This window comes from Zingiber officinale, chromosome 8B (genome assembly GCF_018446385.1).
Source record: "Zingiber officinale cultivar Zhangliang chromosome 8B, Zo_v1.1, whole genome shotgun sequence".
Lineage (NCBI taxonomy): Eukaryota > Viridiplantae > Streptophyta > Magnoliopsida > Zingiberales > Zingiberaceae > Zingiber > Zingiber officinale.
In genome coordinates, this window is record NC_056001.1 from 3,564,414 (window position 1) to 3,579,095 (window position 14,682).

At 40.5% G+C, this 14,682-nt stretch overlaps 1 protein-coding gene and 1 long non-coding RNA gene across 4 annotated transcripts; one reads left to right on the forward strand and one right to left on the reverse strand.

The window, feature by feature from the left end:
- The first annotated feature begins 619 nt into the window (after nucleotides 1-619).
- LOC122017235 lies at nucleotides 620-1,179 on the forward strand. Its single transcript, XR_006121294.1, has 2 exons — nucleotides 620-733; nucleotides 794-1,179. It is a non-coding gene; the product is annotated as an uncharacterized LOC122017235 (long non-coding RNA).
- Nucleotides 1,180-10,884: 9,705 nt separating this feature from the next.
- Nucleotides 10,885-13,881, reverse strand: LOC122017887 (cytochrome b5-like). Of its 3 annotated transcripts, XM_042575600.1 has the most exons (4): nucleotides 13,443-13,642; nucleotides 13,216-13,361; nucleotides 11,444-11,510; nucleotides 10,885-11,306 (listed from the first exon to the last, which is right to left on the reverse strand). In XM_042575600.1, exons 2-4 carry the CDS (start codon nucleotides 13,243-13,245, stop codon nucleotides 11,056-11,058), a joined length of 348 nt encoding a protein of 115 aa, XP_042431534.1. In that variant the 5' UTR covers nucleotides 13,246-13,361; nucleotides 13,443-13,642; the 3' UTR covers nucleotides 10,885-11,055. The 3 variants fall into 3 exon arrangements, with proteins under 3 accessions (XP_042431534.1, XP_042431531.1, XP_042431532.1); XM_042575597.1 differs by lacking the exons at nucleotides 13,216-13,361; nucleotides 13,443-13,642 and adding an exon at nucleotides 13,689-13,881; XM_042575598.1 differs by having other exon boundaries at nucleotides 13,216-13,642.
- Between the last annotated feature and the right edge of the window lie 801 nt (nucleotides 13,882-14,682).

Here is a 14,682-nt window from a genome sequence, read left to right on the forward strand (position 1 = left end):
GATAGAGTGGAAACACCTATCTTGTAAGGTTACATCTTTCTTAGTTCTTCAAATGTATTGAAATCACCAAGCTTAATAATTATTGTAGATATTATATTCATGATTATTTTGATCTTTAGATGGTCCTAGTTAATTACCTTTTATGATCTAATTATTGATAGAAAAACTAGAGAGATGATTTTTAATTTGTTTCTTAGTTTTGTTTGCCTGCACAAAACGTGCAAGAATAAATATAGGGAAATTAATAACTATCATCTTGTTATATTTTTTAGGCTCCTATATCTATATTTTTTCATTTTCTCATGTGCTAAATCTATGTTTATATTGTATTTCATGAAGTTGTATTTATTTTTGGACTTAATTACAAAAGATCCAAATTAGACTTGATTCTAAGATTAATTAGAGAGATGAAGCTCTAAAGTAATTTAGGTCGTCCATCCAAGATTCAAAGCGATCTGAACCATCCGTTAAAAATTTGATGCATCCAAATTATCACTGTTGATCTAGATCGGATCTTTGAATCAGATTTAGATCAAATCCCACTGTTGGATTAGATCCGGAAGAATATCAGCCTTCCATTTAGATCTGAGATTTAAAAACGGGAAGCCACACTAGAGGATGGGGATCGCGATTTCGGCTACAAGGGAGACATGCGCGAGAGCAGAGGAAGGTGATTCCGATCATCTTCACCGCCGTCGGCTGCCGAAGCTCCACCCACTGTCGATGGTTAAGGGTATATCCTTCCCTATCCACTCCATCCAGCTCCGGTTATCCATTTTCCACCCATCTGCAGATACCATCACCCGTCGAGCGCCTATCATCTTCCGCCATCATTCACCATGAGAGAAGGGGATTTTCCTTTCATCTCCGACGTTCCTCGTGACTGCGACCTTCTCCTTCTTCATTGATTCCATTTCCGACGCACATCCTTTGCACATCAGATCGCTGCCGATGTCCTCTGCTCTTCCTCATTATATTCCAAGTATGATCCGGCACGAGCTCGAGGATGCCCTAGCTCGGGTTGTACGTTCCTTAGATCCCTAGGATTGATTTGAAGTTGTTCATTCCTTTGAATTCCTTGTAGTTTGATTTGGTTAATTCCACCTGTTTTCATGCTTGCTGTCATTCGATTTGTTTAGTTAACGTTGTGGTAATTAGAATCCTGATTTGCTCTTGCAATGCAGAAGTTAGGCTTAGGTTTAAATTGTTCTTTGCAAACCATTAATTCGATTGCAAGGGTAGAGTAGGTTTGAGTATATTTCACTTTATATTCTTGCTTATTTCCTTGCATTCCTAGATTAGATTAGGTTATGTTTAACTACATTGTCAATAGCTCTAGAATTCCAAACCCAACCCCTAACCCAATAATAACTCAATTCTAATATTAGAATTCACTGTATACATTCTTTGTAAGAGATGATTTGAGCCCTTTCCTATGCTATATTAGTGTAATAGAGATTTCGGTACTTTATTATTTGATACTCAATTTCACGATAAAATTAGATTTATTAGCGGATTTCATAGATATCTAGTCAGCAACCGTGAACTTTTCATGCCCGATAGGAATCTCTGTCTGTAGGGCCTCTGGAGATCATGTCAACATTTCCTTGAGCGGGGTTCTTTTGGTTTTCTTGTTGTCAGGTCTGAGAGCATTCTGAGCTTTCATTCGAGAAGTGGGCTCCGCTACCTTGTTGCAGAGTATTGTTTTGTCAATCGGTGGTAGAAGGATCAAACGGTAGAGGTCCGCTCAGCTGATGAGCAATTTGGGGAGGTTGTTGATCTTGAAAGTGTTGATTGGCCGCTCGGTGAAGTTCCCAGGCATATTGTAATAGTCGTGGGTGTTGTGAAATTTGGATTTATGATATGTACAAAAAGTCGGTATCCACCGATGAGACTTGGTGAATGAAGTCCAAGCGGCTTCCATATGCTGGACTGTTCTCTCTTCATTGTTAGGATCCTACGTACTCGGCTAGAGAGGGGGGGTGTGAATAGCCGCCCCAAATCGATCGCGTTTCTTCCTACGATTAGGTTAGCGCAGCGGAAAATACAACAAAGAAACGAAAGAGAAGAAAATCAAACCTTAACACAGCGATGTACGAGGTTCGGAGATGATACTCCTACTCCTCGGCGTGTCCGTAAGGTGGACGAGCCCTATCAATCCGTCGGTGGATGAGTCCCCGGAGAACCGGCTAATATCAACTCCTTGTGGGTGGAGAAACCTCGCCACAATCACTTGCAACAGCAAGCTAAGAGTACAAGAGAATAGCAAGAACAAAATGAATGTAAAACAAACAAGCTTGCCTTCTCGTCGAGGTCCGGATGAAGTAGCAACTCCACGGACAGATGCAACAAGAAGCACCGAGAAAAGGGAAGCTCACGAAGCTTCGGTTGAGCTCAAGAAAGCTCGAGCACCGAAGCGAAGCTTGAGAGAACTTCCGAATCAAGAAGAAGAAGAAGAAGGCTCGCAGCAGCAGCCCTTTATAACCTGCGAAGAAGGCGAAGAAAACACGAAGAAATCTGGCGTTGCGTCGGCTAGTGCCCTGATCGATGCGTGGACCGATCAGCCATGTGGATCGGTCCACGACCGATCCATTCCTAACCGCTTCTGTTCGTCGATCGGTCCATGGACCGATCAGAAGCTTCGCACCGTCGCAGGATCGGGGAACCTCTGATCGGTCCGTAGACCGATCGGGCTTCTTCTCCCGAACTTCTGCGCCTCGATCGTTGTCGATCGGCCCGCATCGATCAGAACTAATCGATCGGTCACCGATCGATCAAGAATCAGAGCTTCTGTTCGGTATCTGATCGGTCACCAGACCGATCAGAGCAAACAAGGTATCACTGGATCGGTCTGGTGACCGATCCAGAGCTTGGTTTTTGCCCAAACCAAGTCCCAAGACTTCCAAACCAATATCCGGTCAACCTTGACCTATTGGTACTTCATCCCTAGCATCTGGTCACTCCCTTGACCTGCTAGAACTCCCTGCCAAGTGTCCGGTCAATCCCTTTGACCTACTTGGACTTTCCAACACCAGAAGTCCGATCATCCCTGATCCATCTGGATTTTCCCTTGCCTGGCTTCACTCACCAGGACTTTCACCTGGCTTCACTCACCAGGATTTCCACACTGCCTAACATCCCAGTTAGGACTTTCTCACTGCCTGGCTTCACTCACCAGGACTTTCCCACTACCTGGCTTCACTCACCAGGACTTTCCACACCGCCTAACATCCCAGTTAGGACTTTCCCTTGTGCCAAGCTCCCTGCTTGGACTTTTCCCGTGCCAAGTCTCCATACTTGGACTTTTCGCGTGCCAAGCTCCTTGCTTGGACTTTTCCGTTGCCAAGTCTCCACACTTGGACTTTTCAGGTCAACCAGGTCAACCTTGACCTAAGGTTGCACCTACAATCTCCCAAACACCTATTCTTGTCAAACATCAAGAATACAACTCTCTCACGAGTGTCAAACATCAACATGCAACACAACTAGGTCAACCTTGACCTAAGGTTGCACCGACAATCTTCCCAAGTCAAACATCAAAATACAACTCGAGTCACGTCAACTCGAGTCGGGTCAACCAGGTCAACCTTGACCTAAGGTTGCACCAACAATCTCCCCCTTTTTGATGTTTGACAAAACCATAATCAAGTTAGGTTAACCCGATAACCTAACTTAGGTTTTCAATCATCTTCCAATGTCCAATGTTCTTTCCTTGAACATTCTCTGGACATTCTCCCCTTAGGTTAACCCGATAACCTAACTTGGGTTCTCCAATAATTCTCCCCCTTTTTGACATACATCAAAAAGAATTCCAATGTTCTTCCTTGAACATTCCTTGACATTCTTTCAATAATTCTCCAATGAACACTCTCCCCTTTTTGACACACATCAAAAAGAACAAGGAGGGTATCAAGGTCAAGAGTTTCTTCCTAATGAAAGTCCCATACCTTTCATTGAAACTCTTAATTTCCCCCTTGATACTAAACTCAACAATCAACTTAGTGATAATCCCATATCACTAATCCTCAAAAGTCTTAAGGAGTAAAAACTCCCCCTAAAAGTCAACTCCCCCTTGACCATTGCACCAACAATGTCTTTGTGAGTTCCAAACCTTTAGAAATCCACAAAACCCAACTTCCAGCTGAAATTTCAGACCAACAGCTGAAATCAGAAACTGGCACGCTCTGATCGGTCCCCAGACCGATCAGAAACCCCCATGGATCGGTCCCCAGACCGATCAGGCCTTCACCAGATCGCACCAAGCTCTCTGGTTCTTACTGGATCGGTCTGCAGACCGATCCACGCTTCACTGGATCGGTCCACAGACCGATCAGGACTTACCTGGATCGGTCCCCAGACCGATCCAGACTCTGATAGGTAAGTTTCTGAAATTTCCTTCCCGAAATTCAGAAACTCCTAGAAAATTCCAGAAAATTCGAAAAATTGTGAAATTTTGAGGATACATTCCTCATAACATATACTATCATGGAAAAATAGTTTTCTATGAAAATAACTTCCATTTTTCAATCTTGATACAAAGTTCAAAAACTTTGAAATAGTTCAAGTTTAACTCAACTTTGTATCACAATGTTCAATGATGAATGCTATCACTAGGAAAGCTTCATCAAGGTTTTTCAAATCAATTTTAAAATGCTTTTAAAACCATTTGAATTTAGGACCATAATCTTAGGGCTAGATGTACATAACTTGTACACAAGCTTTCCCTATGATCCTTAATTTCTTGAATTAGGGTCATCTAGGTACAAGGACAATGCACCTTGATCCTAACTCATGATCCTAATATCTCACACACATCTAAGGTGTATCAAACCACATTCAAGTCAATTTGATGTGAGATATGGGTTTAGGTATCTTAGACTAAGTTCTCATGCATTTTCTAAACACAAATTTGATCTCAATATCAAAATGTGTTTTTCATTCTTAAATCAATTCAATTGATTATTAATGCAAGAGATGATGACATGGCATAAAATGGTATCATAAATGAAAACATGTGCCAATGTCATGATGTCATGACATAAAGTTTGAAACTAAACTAACACATGACATATAATAACCTAAGCATTATCATGGCATTTCAAATGATCATAAATTAAATATGATGTCATGACATGGCATATGGCAAACAACCATGGTAAGTTAACACAAATAAAATACCTAGATTACCTATCTAAGTATCCTTAATCACTTAGCTAACTTAAATTCTAATCCTAGATTGCCCAAAGTGCTCCAAGAAAATGTCAAAACCCAAATTGACATTTCTTGATCTCTTGTTTGATTTATACCATTTAAAATTCTACAAGAGTAGCACTTCTAAGTTAAGGCCCGGATTGCCTTGATTACCTAAGAGAATATCAAAATCCCAATTTGATATTTCTCTAGGTTTTTCCAAATTGTGTCAAATTAAAGTAAGATTAATATATTCTCACTTTGGCACACTTTACTCTTCCAAGGAGTGAATGATAAAGATTATTCCATTTCATTTTCAAAGGTTCCCAAAAACCTTGAAAATGCTCCTTGAGTGTCAATTTCCTCAAAGTTGGGTTAACTACCCTTCTTATTGGAGTTGACACTCTCTAACCCATTTATGGGGTAGAGAAAATGCTCCTAGGAACCCAATACCTACTTGAGCTCATTGGGTTCACTAAAAATTCACTAGGGATGACTTCCCTAGCAACCCTCCTAATGACCCTCTTAGGCTTTAAAGCCTTGGTCATTTGGGTCTCATCAAGGTCAACTATAGGGGTGACTCCCCTTGTGACCTTGGTAATGGTCTTCCTAGCCTTAGGTTTTGTTCCATAATCGAATGGAACATTATGATAGGTGGGCTTGACCATTTGGGACTTAGGTTTGTGACCCAAACCCTTTTTGTCCTTGGACTTGAGATTTTGACTCTTAAACCCTAGAGATGACTTCTCCATGTTCTTAAGAGCCTTTTCTAGATTATCAAGTCTTGACCTCAAGACTTGATTTTCTCTCTCTAATACCTCAAGTTTTAATTTGTCATTTTCTCTTGAGATATTCCTAGGCATGTGTCTAGTCTTCTTGGGATTTCTACCTAGGTTTTCCTTAACTTTAGAGGCGTTAATCCTAGGGTTGATATTTCTAGTGTTATCCTTACCTAGGCTAACATGTTTAGCTCCTAAGCACATGTATTGGTTCCTAAAGTTAACATGCTTATCATTATTAACAATTGCAACAAAACTACTAGCATGAGTTTTATTAGAATTGCAATAATGAACCTTAGAAGATACCTTAGGGTTTGCCTTAGCTCCCCCTATCGATGTGTCCGGTCTCTTGCCCTTGTGAGGTTGCCTCCCCCTCGGACAATGGCTCCTATAGTGTCCCCGTTGCTTGCATTGAAAGCACACCACGTGCTTCTTGCCTTTGCGTGTTGGGACTCTGGCTACCTTGACCTTTGGCGCCGGTGGAGTCTTCCTAACTCTCTTTGGACATTTGCTCTTGTAATGTCCATACTCCCTACACTCAAAGCATAATATATGCAATTTACTTGAACTTAAAGTGTTTGAGTTACCTAGGGTTGAGGATGAATGGATGCTCTCTTCTTCATCCCTCCCGGAGGTAGAAGCTTCTTCTTCGTGCTCCGATCTTGAAGAAGAACTCACTTCCTCTTCTTCTTTAGATGTTGAGTAACCCTCAACTTCCAATTTGCTCTCTTCATGATGTGAGCTACTTGGCTCACTAGACTCCTCTTCATGGCTTGAAGTGGAGCTCTCTTCATGGTACTTGGCCAAGTTATCCCATAATTCCTTGGCATTGTTGTAACCTATCTTACACAAGATGTTAGTAGGCAATGAAAATTCAATTATTTTCGTTACCTCTTCGTTGATTTCGGATTTGTGAATTTGTTCTCTTGTCCACTCCTTCTTCTCAAGTGGTTTTCCTTCCTTATCCACCGGAGGAGTAAATCCTTCTTGTACACAAAACCAATTCATTATGTTAGTCATAAGAAAATACTTCATCCTTACCTTCCAATACGCGAAGTCGCCGCATTCGTAGAAGGGTGGAATGGTGACGTCTTCTCCATAGAGATCCATTCTCTAGCTTTGCTCCCACGGGTGTTGATCCGATGAAGAGCGAACCTCGCTCTGATACCACTTGTTAGGATCCTACGTACTCGGCTAGAGAGGGGGGGTGTGAATAGCCGCCCCAAATCGATCGCGTTTCTTCCTACGATTAGGTTAGCGCAGCGGAAAATACAACAAAGAAACGAAAGAGAAGAAAATCAAACCTTAACACAGCGATGTACGAGGTTCGGAGATGATACTCCTACTCCTCGGCGTGTCCGTAAGGTGGACGAGCCCTATCAATCCGTCGGTGGATGAGTCCCCGGAGAACCGGCTAATATCAACTCCTTGTGGGTGGAGAAACCTCGCCACAATCACTTGCAACAGCAAGCTAAGAGTACAAGAGAATAGCAAGAACAAAATGAATGTAAAACAAACAAGCTTGCCTTCTCGTCGACTGAGGTCCCGGATGAAGTAGCAACTCCACGGACAGATGCAACAGCAAGCCAGTCGAGAAAACTGTCGGGGAAGCTCACGCGAAGCTTCAGCAGCGGTTGAGCTCAGCAAAGCTCGGAGCACCAGAAGAAGCAGAAGCTTCAGGCAGGAGAGAACTTCCAGAATCAAGAAGAAGAAGAAGAAGGCTCGCAGCAGCAGCCCTCCTTTTATAACCTGCGAAGAAGGCGAAGAAAACACAGAAGAAATCTAGCCGTTGCGTCGCAACGGCTAGTGCCTGGATCGGTCTGTGGACCGATCGATCAGGGATCGGTCCACAGACCGATCAGGGAACCTCCTGATCGGTCCGTAGACCGATCAGGCTTCTCTTCTCCCGAACTTCTTTGCGCCTCTGATCGTTGTCTGATCGGTCTGGCAGACCGATCAGGAACTAATCTGATCGGTCACCAGACCGATCAGTAACCGAACAGAGAGCTTCTGTTCGGTATCTGATCGGTCACCAGACCGATCAGAGCAAACAGAGTATCACTGGATCGGTCTGGTGACCGATCCAGAGCTTGGTTTTTGCCCAAACCAAGTCCCAAGACTTCCAAACCAATATCCGGTCAACCTTGACCTATTGGTACTTCATCCCTAGCATCTGGTTACTCCCTTGACCTGCTAGAACTCCCTGCCAAGTGTCCGGTCAATCCCTTTGACCTACTTGGACTTTCCAACACCAGAAGTCCGATCATCCCTGATCCATCTGGATTTTCCCTTGCCTGGCTTCACTCACCAGGACTTTCACCTGGCTTCACTCACCAGGATTTCCACACTGCCTAACATCCCAGTTAGGACTTTCTCACTGCCTGGCTTCACTCACCAGGACTTTCCCACTACCTGGCTTCACTCACCAGGACTTTCCACACTGCCTAACATCCCAGTTAGGACTTTCCCTTGTGCCAAGCTCCCTGCTTGGACTTTTCCCGTGCCAAGTCTCCATACTTGGACTTTTCGCGTGCCAAGCTCCTTGCTTGGACTTTTCCGTTGCCAAGTCTCCACACTTGGACTTTTCAGGTCAACCAGGTCAACCTTGACCTAAGGTTGCACCTACAATCTCCCAAACACCTATTCTTGTCAAACATCAAGAATACAACTCTCTCACGAGTGTCAAACATCAACATGCAACACAACTAGGTCAACCTTGACCTAAGGTTGCACCGACAATCTTCCCAAGTCAAACATCAAAATACAACTCGAGTCACGTCAACTCGAGTCGGGTCAACCAGGTCAACCTTGACCTAAGGTTGCACCAACATTCATGAGTTGGGGGATGATGACTCAGTCGATGCTTTTTTTAATACTCTTCGATTTGTGGTGGTCGGAAATAAAGGGGCAGATTATCTTCAAGGATCCCTTGAGAGAAGGGAATACTTGGTCGCTCCGATAAACTGCTAGCAGCGAGGGCTTTGCCTCACTTCGGATCTCGGGGAGGTGTATTCTAGTGGAGGATCCTTGAGACCGCTCAAATCCAAAAGATTCTTCCATGGGCATCATAATAAGAGCTTTGGGGAATTTAGTCGACTACACTAGCTTGGATCTTCAATTAGTAGCTTGTGGTCCTTCGGCTGATGCTGCAGGTGCTTTTGAAGGAGAATAATTTGCTGATTGTTGCTTCTGTGCAAGTGCTTATACTTTAGCCATCACTAGCGGGCAAGGTTTTCTAGTGACGATGTAACAAGTTATGAGACGTTGTCCATTTTCACATTTCAAATTAGGCCTAGTGTTCCTACAGACTGTCCCAAATTTGATCATGTCTAAAATCGATGAAAGATGAACTACCGATGAGATAATTTCAAAGTTGACCGGAAGAAAACCTCGAAGGGTGATCACCTGCAAGATCACCACGTGGAGGAAGGAGCGTTAGTAAGCAAGTCAGGGGATCCCTGACGCATCCACTTTGACACTCAAGTTAACAAAATAGAGAAAGATGTGGAAGCGGAAAAGTAGAAAAACATGGACCCATGCGAAGTAAAAAAATGTATCTACGCCTGGGGAGGCGGGACCCTTTATAATAACTTTGTAATCTCCGCATTAATGAAATATCATGTGAAGATAAGGAAAATGTCTCCACTGTATTTTTGCTATATTGCACATCACATCGTCCATACACTACTCATATCCTGTATTTGTACAAAGATAATATGTCATGTGTTTCTGGCAACTCGACGCATAACATTAATTATGGAATGAGTTCATGAGTCAAAGGGTCCATTGGATTTTCTAGGCATGACCCAAATAGTGGAATAATGGGTGGTAAGCTCAATCTCTTATCATGGACTGATAGAGATGCTTATATGCATGTCCATCTTACATGGAGTTGAAGGGTGCTAAGCCTCTAGAGTTGGGAGGATCCGATTGGATGGTAATCTTTGAGCTAGCAGAGTAAAGTACAGAGGGAGCATGACCGGTGAGATCGGGGTTGTCTGATCATATGGTAGTTTCTGGGCTAGCAGAGCGAAGTACGGAGAGAGCATGACCCGTGGGATCGGAGTTGTCCAATCAATTGGTAATCTCTAATGTCTCTATTGATAATTCGCTCGGATTAACTTACGTAAACTTTGACGATCACATCAACTAAAAAAATTGACTTTTTAATGCTACATGAGAGCCACCTATATCCGTCACATATGGACAATAGCGAACGTCATAAGTTGCAATTGAGATGATTGTCTCCTCGGGATAGACAGTTGGCTAGTGCATAGTGATATTGTCACTATGAGGTCTATGAGTCAAATCCTGACTAATAGTCGGTGGCTATGAATTATTTATGATTTACCTATTCTGCATTAGTCTGGAGACAAACCGGCAAAGACACTTGGGTGAAAAACCACCTGTTGCCACTATTATTTTGAAAATGATAAAAAAAAAAATATCCAGCCATATTTTGATATAAAATATTAGTTGGTTTTGTATTATTTCTGTCTGCCTTTAGAAAATTAATTAGCATTCCTAATATTAATGAGAATTATTTACTGCTCTTATTAGAATTTTGAATACTTAAATTTAACGAATCATGCCAACTGTTTTAAATATTAATTTTAGTATTTAATTTTGGAATAGAGCAATTTTAACCTGGTATTAAATAAACAACTTTAAAAGTTATTTTAAAAAGTAATTGTCCTACTTTTTTGGTTGAAAATAACTAAAACACTTTCGGACGCGTGCACTCAAGCGCCCACGCTGAGCGCCCGACATTTCACTTTAGAGTCATGATACGTTGGGTGGCGCTTAGGTGGATGCGGGATACATGTATACCGGAAACACTTCCGGCCGCCCGCATGCACTGAGGCGTCCAGTATATGATTACCAATAACTCTAGATTCTCAAACAAGAAACCAGATTTTCCATCAAAATTTTAACATTTGATTTCACTATAAGAAACAACTAGACAATCACTTCATCCTAGAAAGCAGAATAACATCATAAGCTCAGTACTTTCAAAGATATGCATTCAACCAATGTTTCTTATTCTTGAAAGGAACAACAAGCCAAATTGGGAAATTGCACAAGCCTAGTCTACCTTGGTGAGCATTCGGACAGCAAGTGCCAAGCCCAAGATCAATATGGGCACAAGGAACTGCAATATCTTGATAATAAACTCGGATGATTTATCTGTGCTGTTGGGTACTTGTTGAAGCGGTTCGTAAGCACCCTTAGATGGAACGGTTGAAGAATCTATCTGGCCAATGTAGTACTTTGCCATCATATCCCTGGCCGAGGTGCTGTGGCCTATATCTTCAAAATCATTGGTGGCATCCTTTCCTAGGGAGAGATCAAGTGAAGAATCTAACTTTCAATATAATGGCGCCAGAGGATAGAACTTTTAGATTCAACATTTCTACAGATTTGATAAATCTTAACTAATAGCACAAAAAAGCATAACAAAGGTGCATTCGTACCGGTTGATGCAAGCAAAACCTCATCGCCACCGGGATGATCTTCCATAAATGGGGTGACATCGTAAACCTGCAAGGAAGAAAATATTTGAGGGACATAATTGAGCATTTCAGAAAACAATACGAATGTTCTATCCGTCTTAATCCATGCACACTGAATCATCAAACTTCAAACATTCTATTTAACTCACTTCAGAATACAAGGTAAAAAATGCATATAGGCTCTAACACCCAAATATTCAAGTAAGTTTATAAGACCCTAGCCAGAAACTATCTCACATTCCAGGGACCCTCATTTACACAACACAATCGGGCATTAATGAACTCTTCATTGACCACAAAAGGATCTCATTGAGTTGATAGTCAATCTATTGGCAAATTTCACTTAGGTTAGTATCAGTATTGATGGCAAAAGACCGATAGTTATCAGATTTACCTTGAGAAAATCAATTAAATTTATGTAAAAAGCTACTTGGTCAAAATGTGATACACATTTCATGTCATCAGGCTACAATTAAATGGAGACACTCATTTAGACAATAAATAGGCACGCTCAAAGAATTTCTTTAAAGATAGCCTCCTCATAGAGGAAAAAAATGGAATCAATATAAAATCCAAGATCTTAGGATCTTCTTGTCAGAAGCATTTGTGAAAGTTGACAGCATGGTTTACTCAGCCGCAGACAGCAACTGCAGAAAATATAGTCTACTGAGCATTCATGAGTCATTGATTGCCCTTCGAGACTAAATATTACTTTGAATTTTGAAAGCCAGGATGAGGCCAAGATATATGAAATGAAACTAAATTGTGTAACCAACATCTTCATTTTCATAAAAAAAACTTTAACTCTTAGATAGCACAGTTTGATAGTCCAAGATATATGCAAAGATGTCCAATCAAATAACAGCATATGCAAATTTTCATTGAATCCCAGTCAAAAATTAAACACCCAAATTTTCACAAGAAGAAATGTAGTTTAATTGTAATATGAGCTTGAAAGGTGATATATCTCATTTATGTAAAGCAATGTTGGAAGTGTACATACTTAATTCAAGTATCTTTTTGCAAAACACCAAGATGATGCAAAAATTCTCTATAAAGAAATATCAATTGGTAATTGGTATACCACGGAAAAGAATATAGGCATAATCTTGTATAGAAACCTATATGGAAAGAGGCATCAATATCCTACATTGCATTTTTGGTTAGCAAGATAGCCCCTCTATTCTCTATGAAATCTGATGGAATAACTATTCCAGCATATAGTTATAAAACAAACATAGAATACCAATTCTATCAGAATGGATATTTAGTCTCTTGTTCAAAGATGAAATTATTAATGAAAGTTGGCAATTTCACCAATCTTTGTCGTAATATCTTGTTTCACATTAGGATTAACTGAAACTTAAATACTTCGGCTGAATTTACTCACTTTGATGCATTTTGGCACATATACTTGAATATCATGTAGATCTGAGTCCTAGACTCCTAGTCAAGATGAACACTGGGTCATTGTTAACACATTCAAGTCGTGTTCCAGTGGCGGACAAGTGCCTAATGTGTTCTACCAAAGCCAGTTCTATTTATGCTAATATGCTGCAATTGTTAATTCATAAACAAAAAAAGAAATACATGTTTCCACTATATTTTGATCACTGAGAATAACTACTATATTTTTTTAAAAAAAATTCCATTTTGTGAACCAAATGCAGCATTAGTGTTTGACCCCCCATTTTGTTTTTTCCATAGGCAACATAACATCAAAACGACCTTACCTCACTATGACGCTTGTAAAATATCAGCATCACTGAGAGGCCAATGAATGAATATTCAACTCTCAAGTTTTCAATATTGACGCTTTCTTACTCTCCATTCAGCGGACTCACATCTATTCTACCAGAACAACTCCCAGTACAGAACCCTGGATTTCTCACTCAAAAACAGAAAATGGTAAAAAGAGAAATAAAATAAATCAGTTAAGAGTACCACAAAAATGGCAAACCGTAGATTCCGAGAAGATTTAGTTTTATAAGGCTTGTTTGGTTCGTTCGTTTTCAGCGAACAAATTCTTGGCCTTGAGACACATCAAGTCGAAGAAATAACAATCCTTAAAAAGAAAACTTTTTCAGCAGAGATCATAAGCGATCGACACTCGAGCAAAAATATTTCGCTAACCTTACAAACAGGGCAACCAACTAAACAAGCAGGCGAACCATCAAAAGGGGGATAAAAATGGAGGAGTATGGACCTTTCCGTCGATGAGGAGCCAGCAATCTTTGACGACCTTGTGCTTAGCGACCTCATCGAAGTGATACACCTTGGAACTAGCCATTTCCTGCTCCGAGCCCGAGGACGAGCGATGTGGATCTTGAATCAAGCAGACGAGGGCTTTTATTCTGAGAGTTTTTGTCGCACCTCTCGCACGACCCCATCTCGCTTGGCTGCTAGTTGCCAAAGAAGACTCAAGACGCCAACTTGTTGGGCCTAAATCGGCCAGTTTAGACCCTATTACTCAGGCCCACTTGTCTTGCACGTCTCACCTAACACCGTAAAAAATGATTTTCCCCTTATTTTATTTATTTATTCATTTTTTAAATCAAACTCTACGAATTTCTCTTATATTTGTATTGGTACAAAGAATTAGCTGTGACACGTTTTTTTATATTAAAATTGATATATATATATATATATATATATATATATATATATATATATATATATATATATATATATATATATATATAAAGTCATGCAACTACATGTTATATGAATTATATCATAAAAAAATTCATTTAAAATTTTAACCATTGAAGATATTTTAATGAAATTTTATAATATTGACATGGTATATTGAAATCATTAAAAAATTCATTTAGAACTTTAATAATTAGAAATGTTCTAAGATTTTTTCCTTCAATCCTGGGAGTTTGACTGTCTTTTACAAAGAATTAACTGAACAAAACAATATAATTTAAAAGTTACAACACGATCCACCTTCAGTTACACTATCAAATGTGGGTAGTGGACTACAATTGCATTTGTAGTTGTCATAATTCCCCACTGGCAGTTGGAAAAACTGCCCACGTACTCTTTATAAGACGCATCCAACTATCCAAGTAAATTAAAAGGTGAGAGAGAGAACTCTGGAATTGACAAGAATATAAACATCCAAAGCAAGGCTCGTGATTTATAAGGAGCTGTTTGTGGTAATCGGACGACAAGCATAAACAATAACACATCAA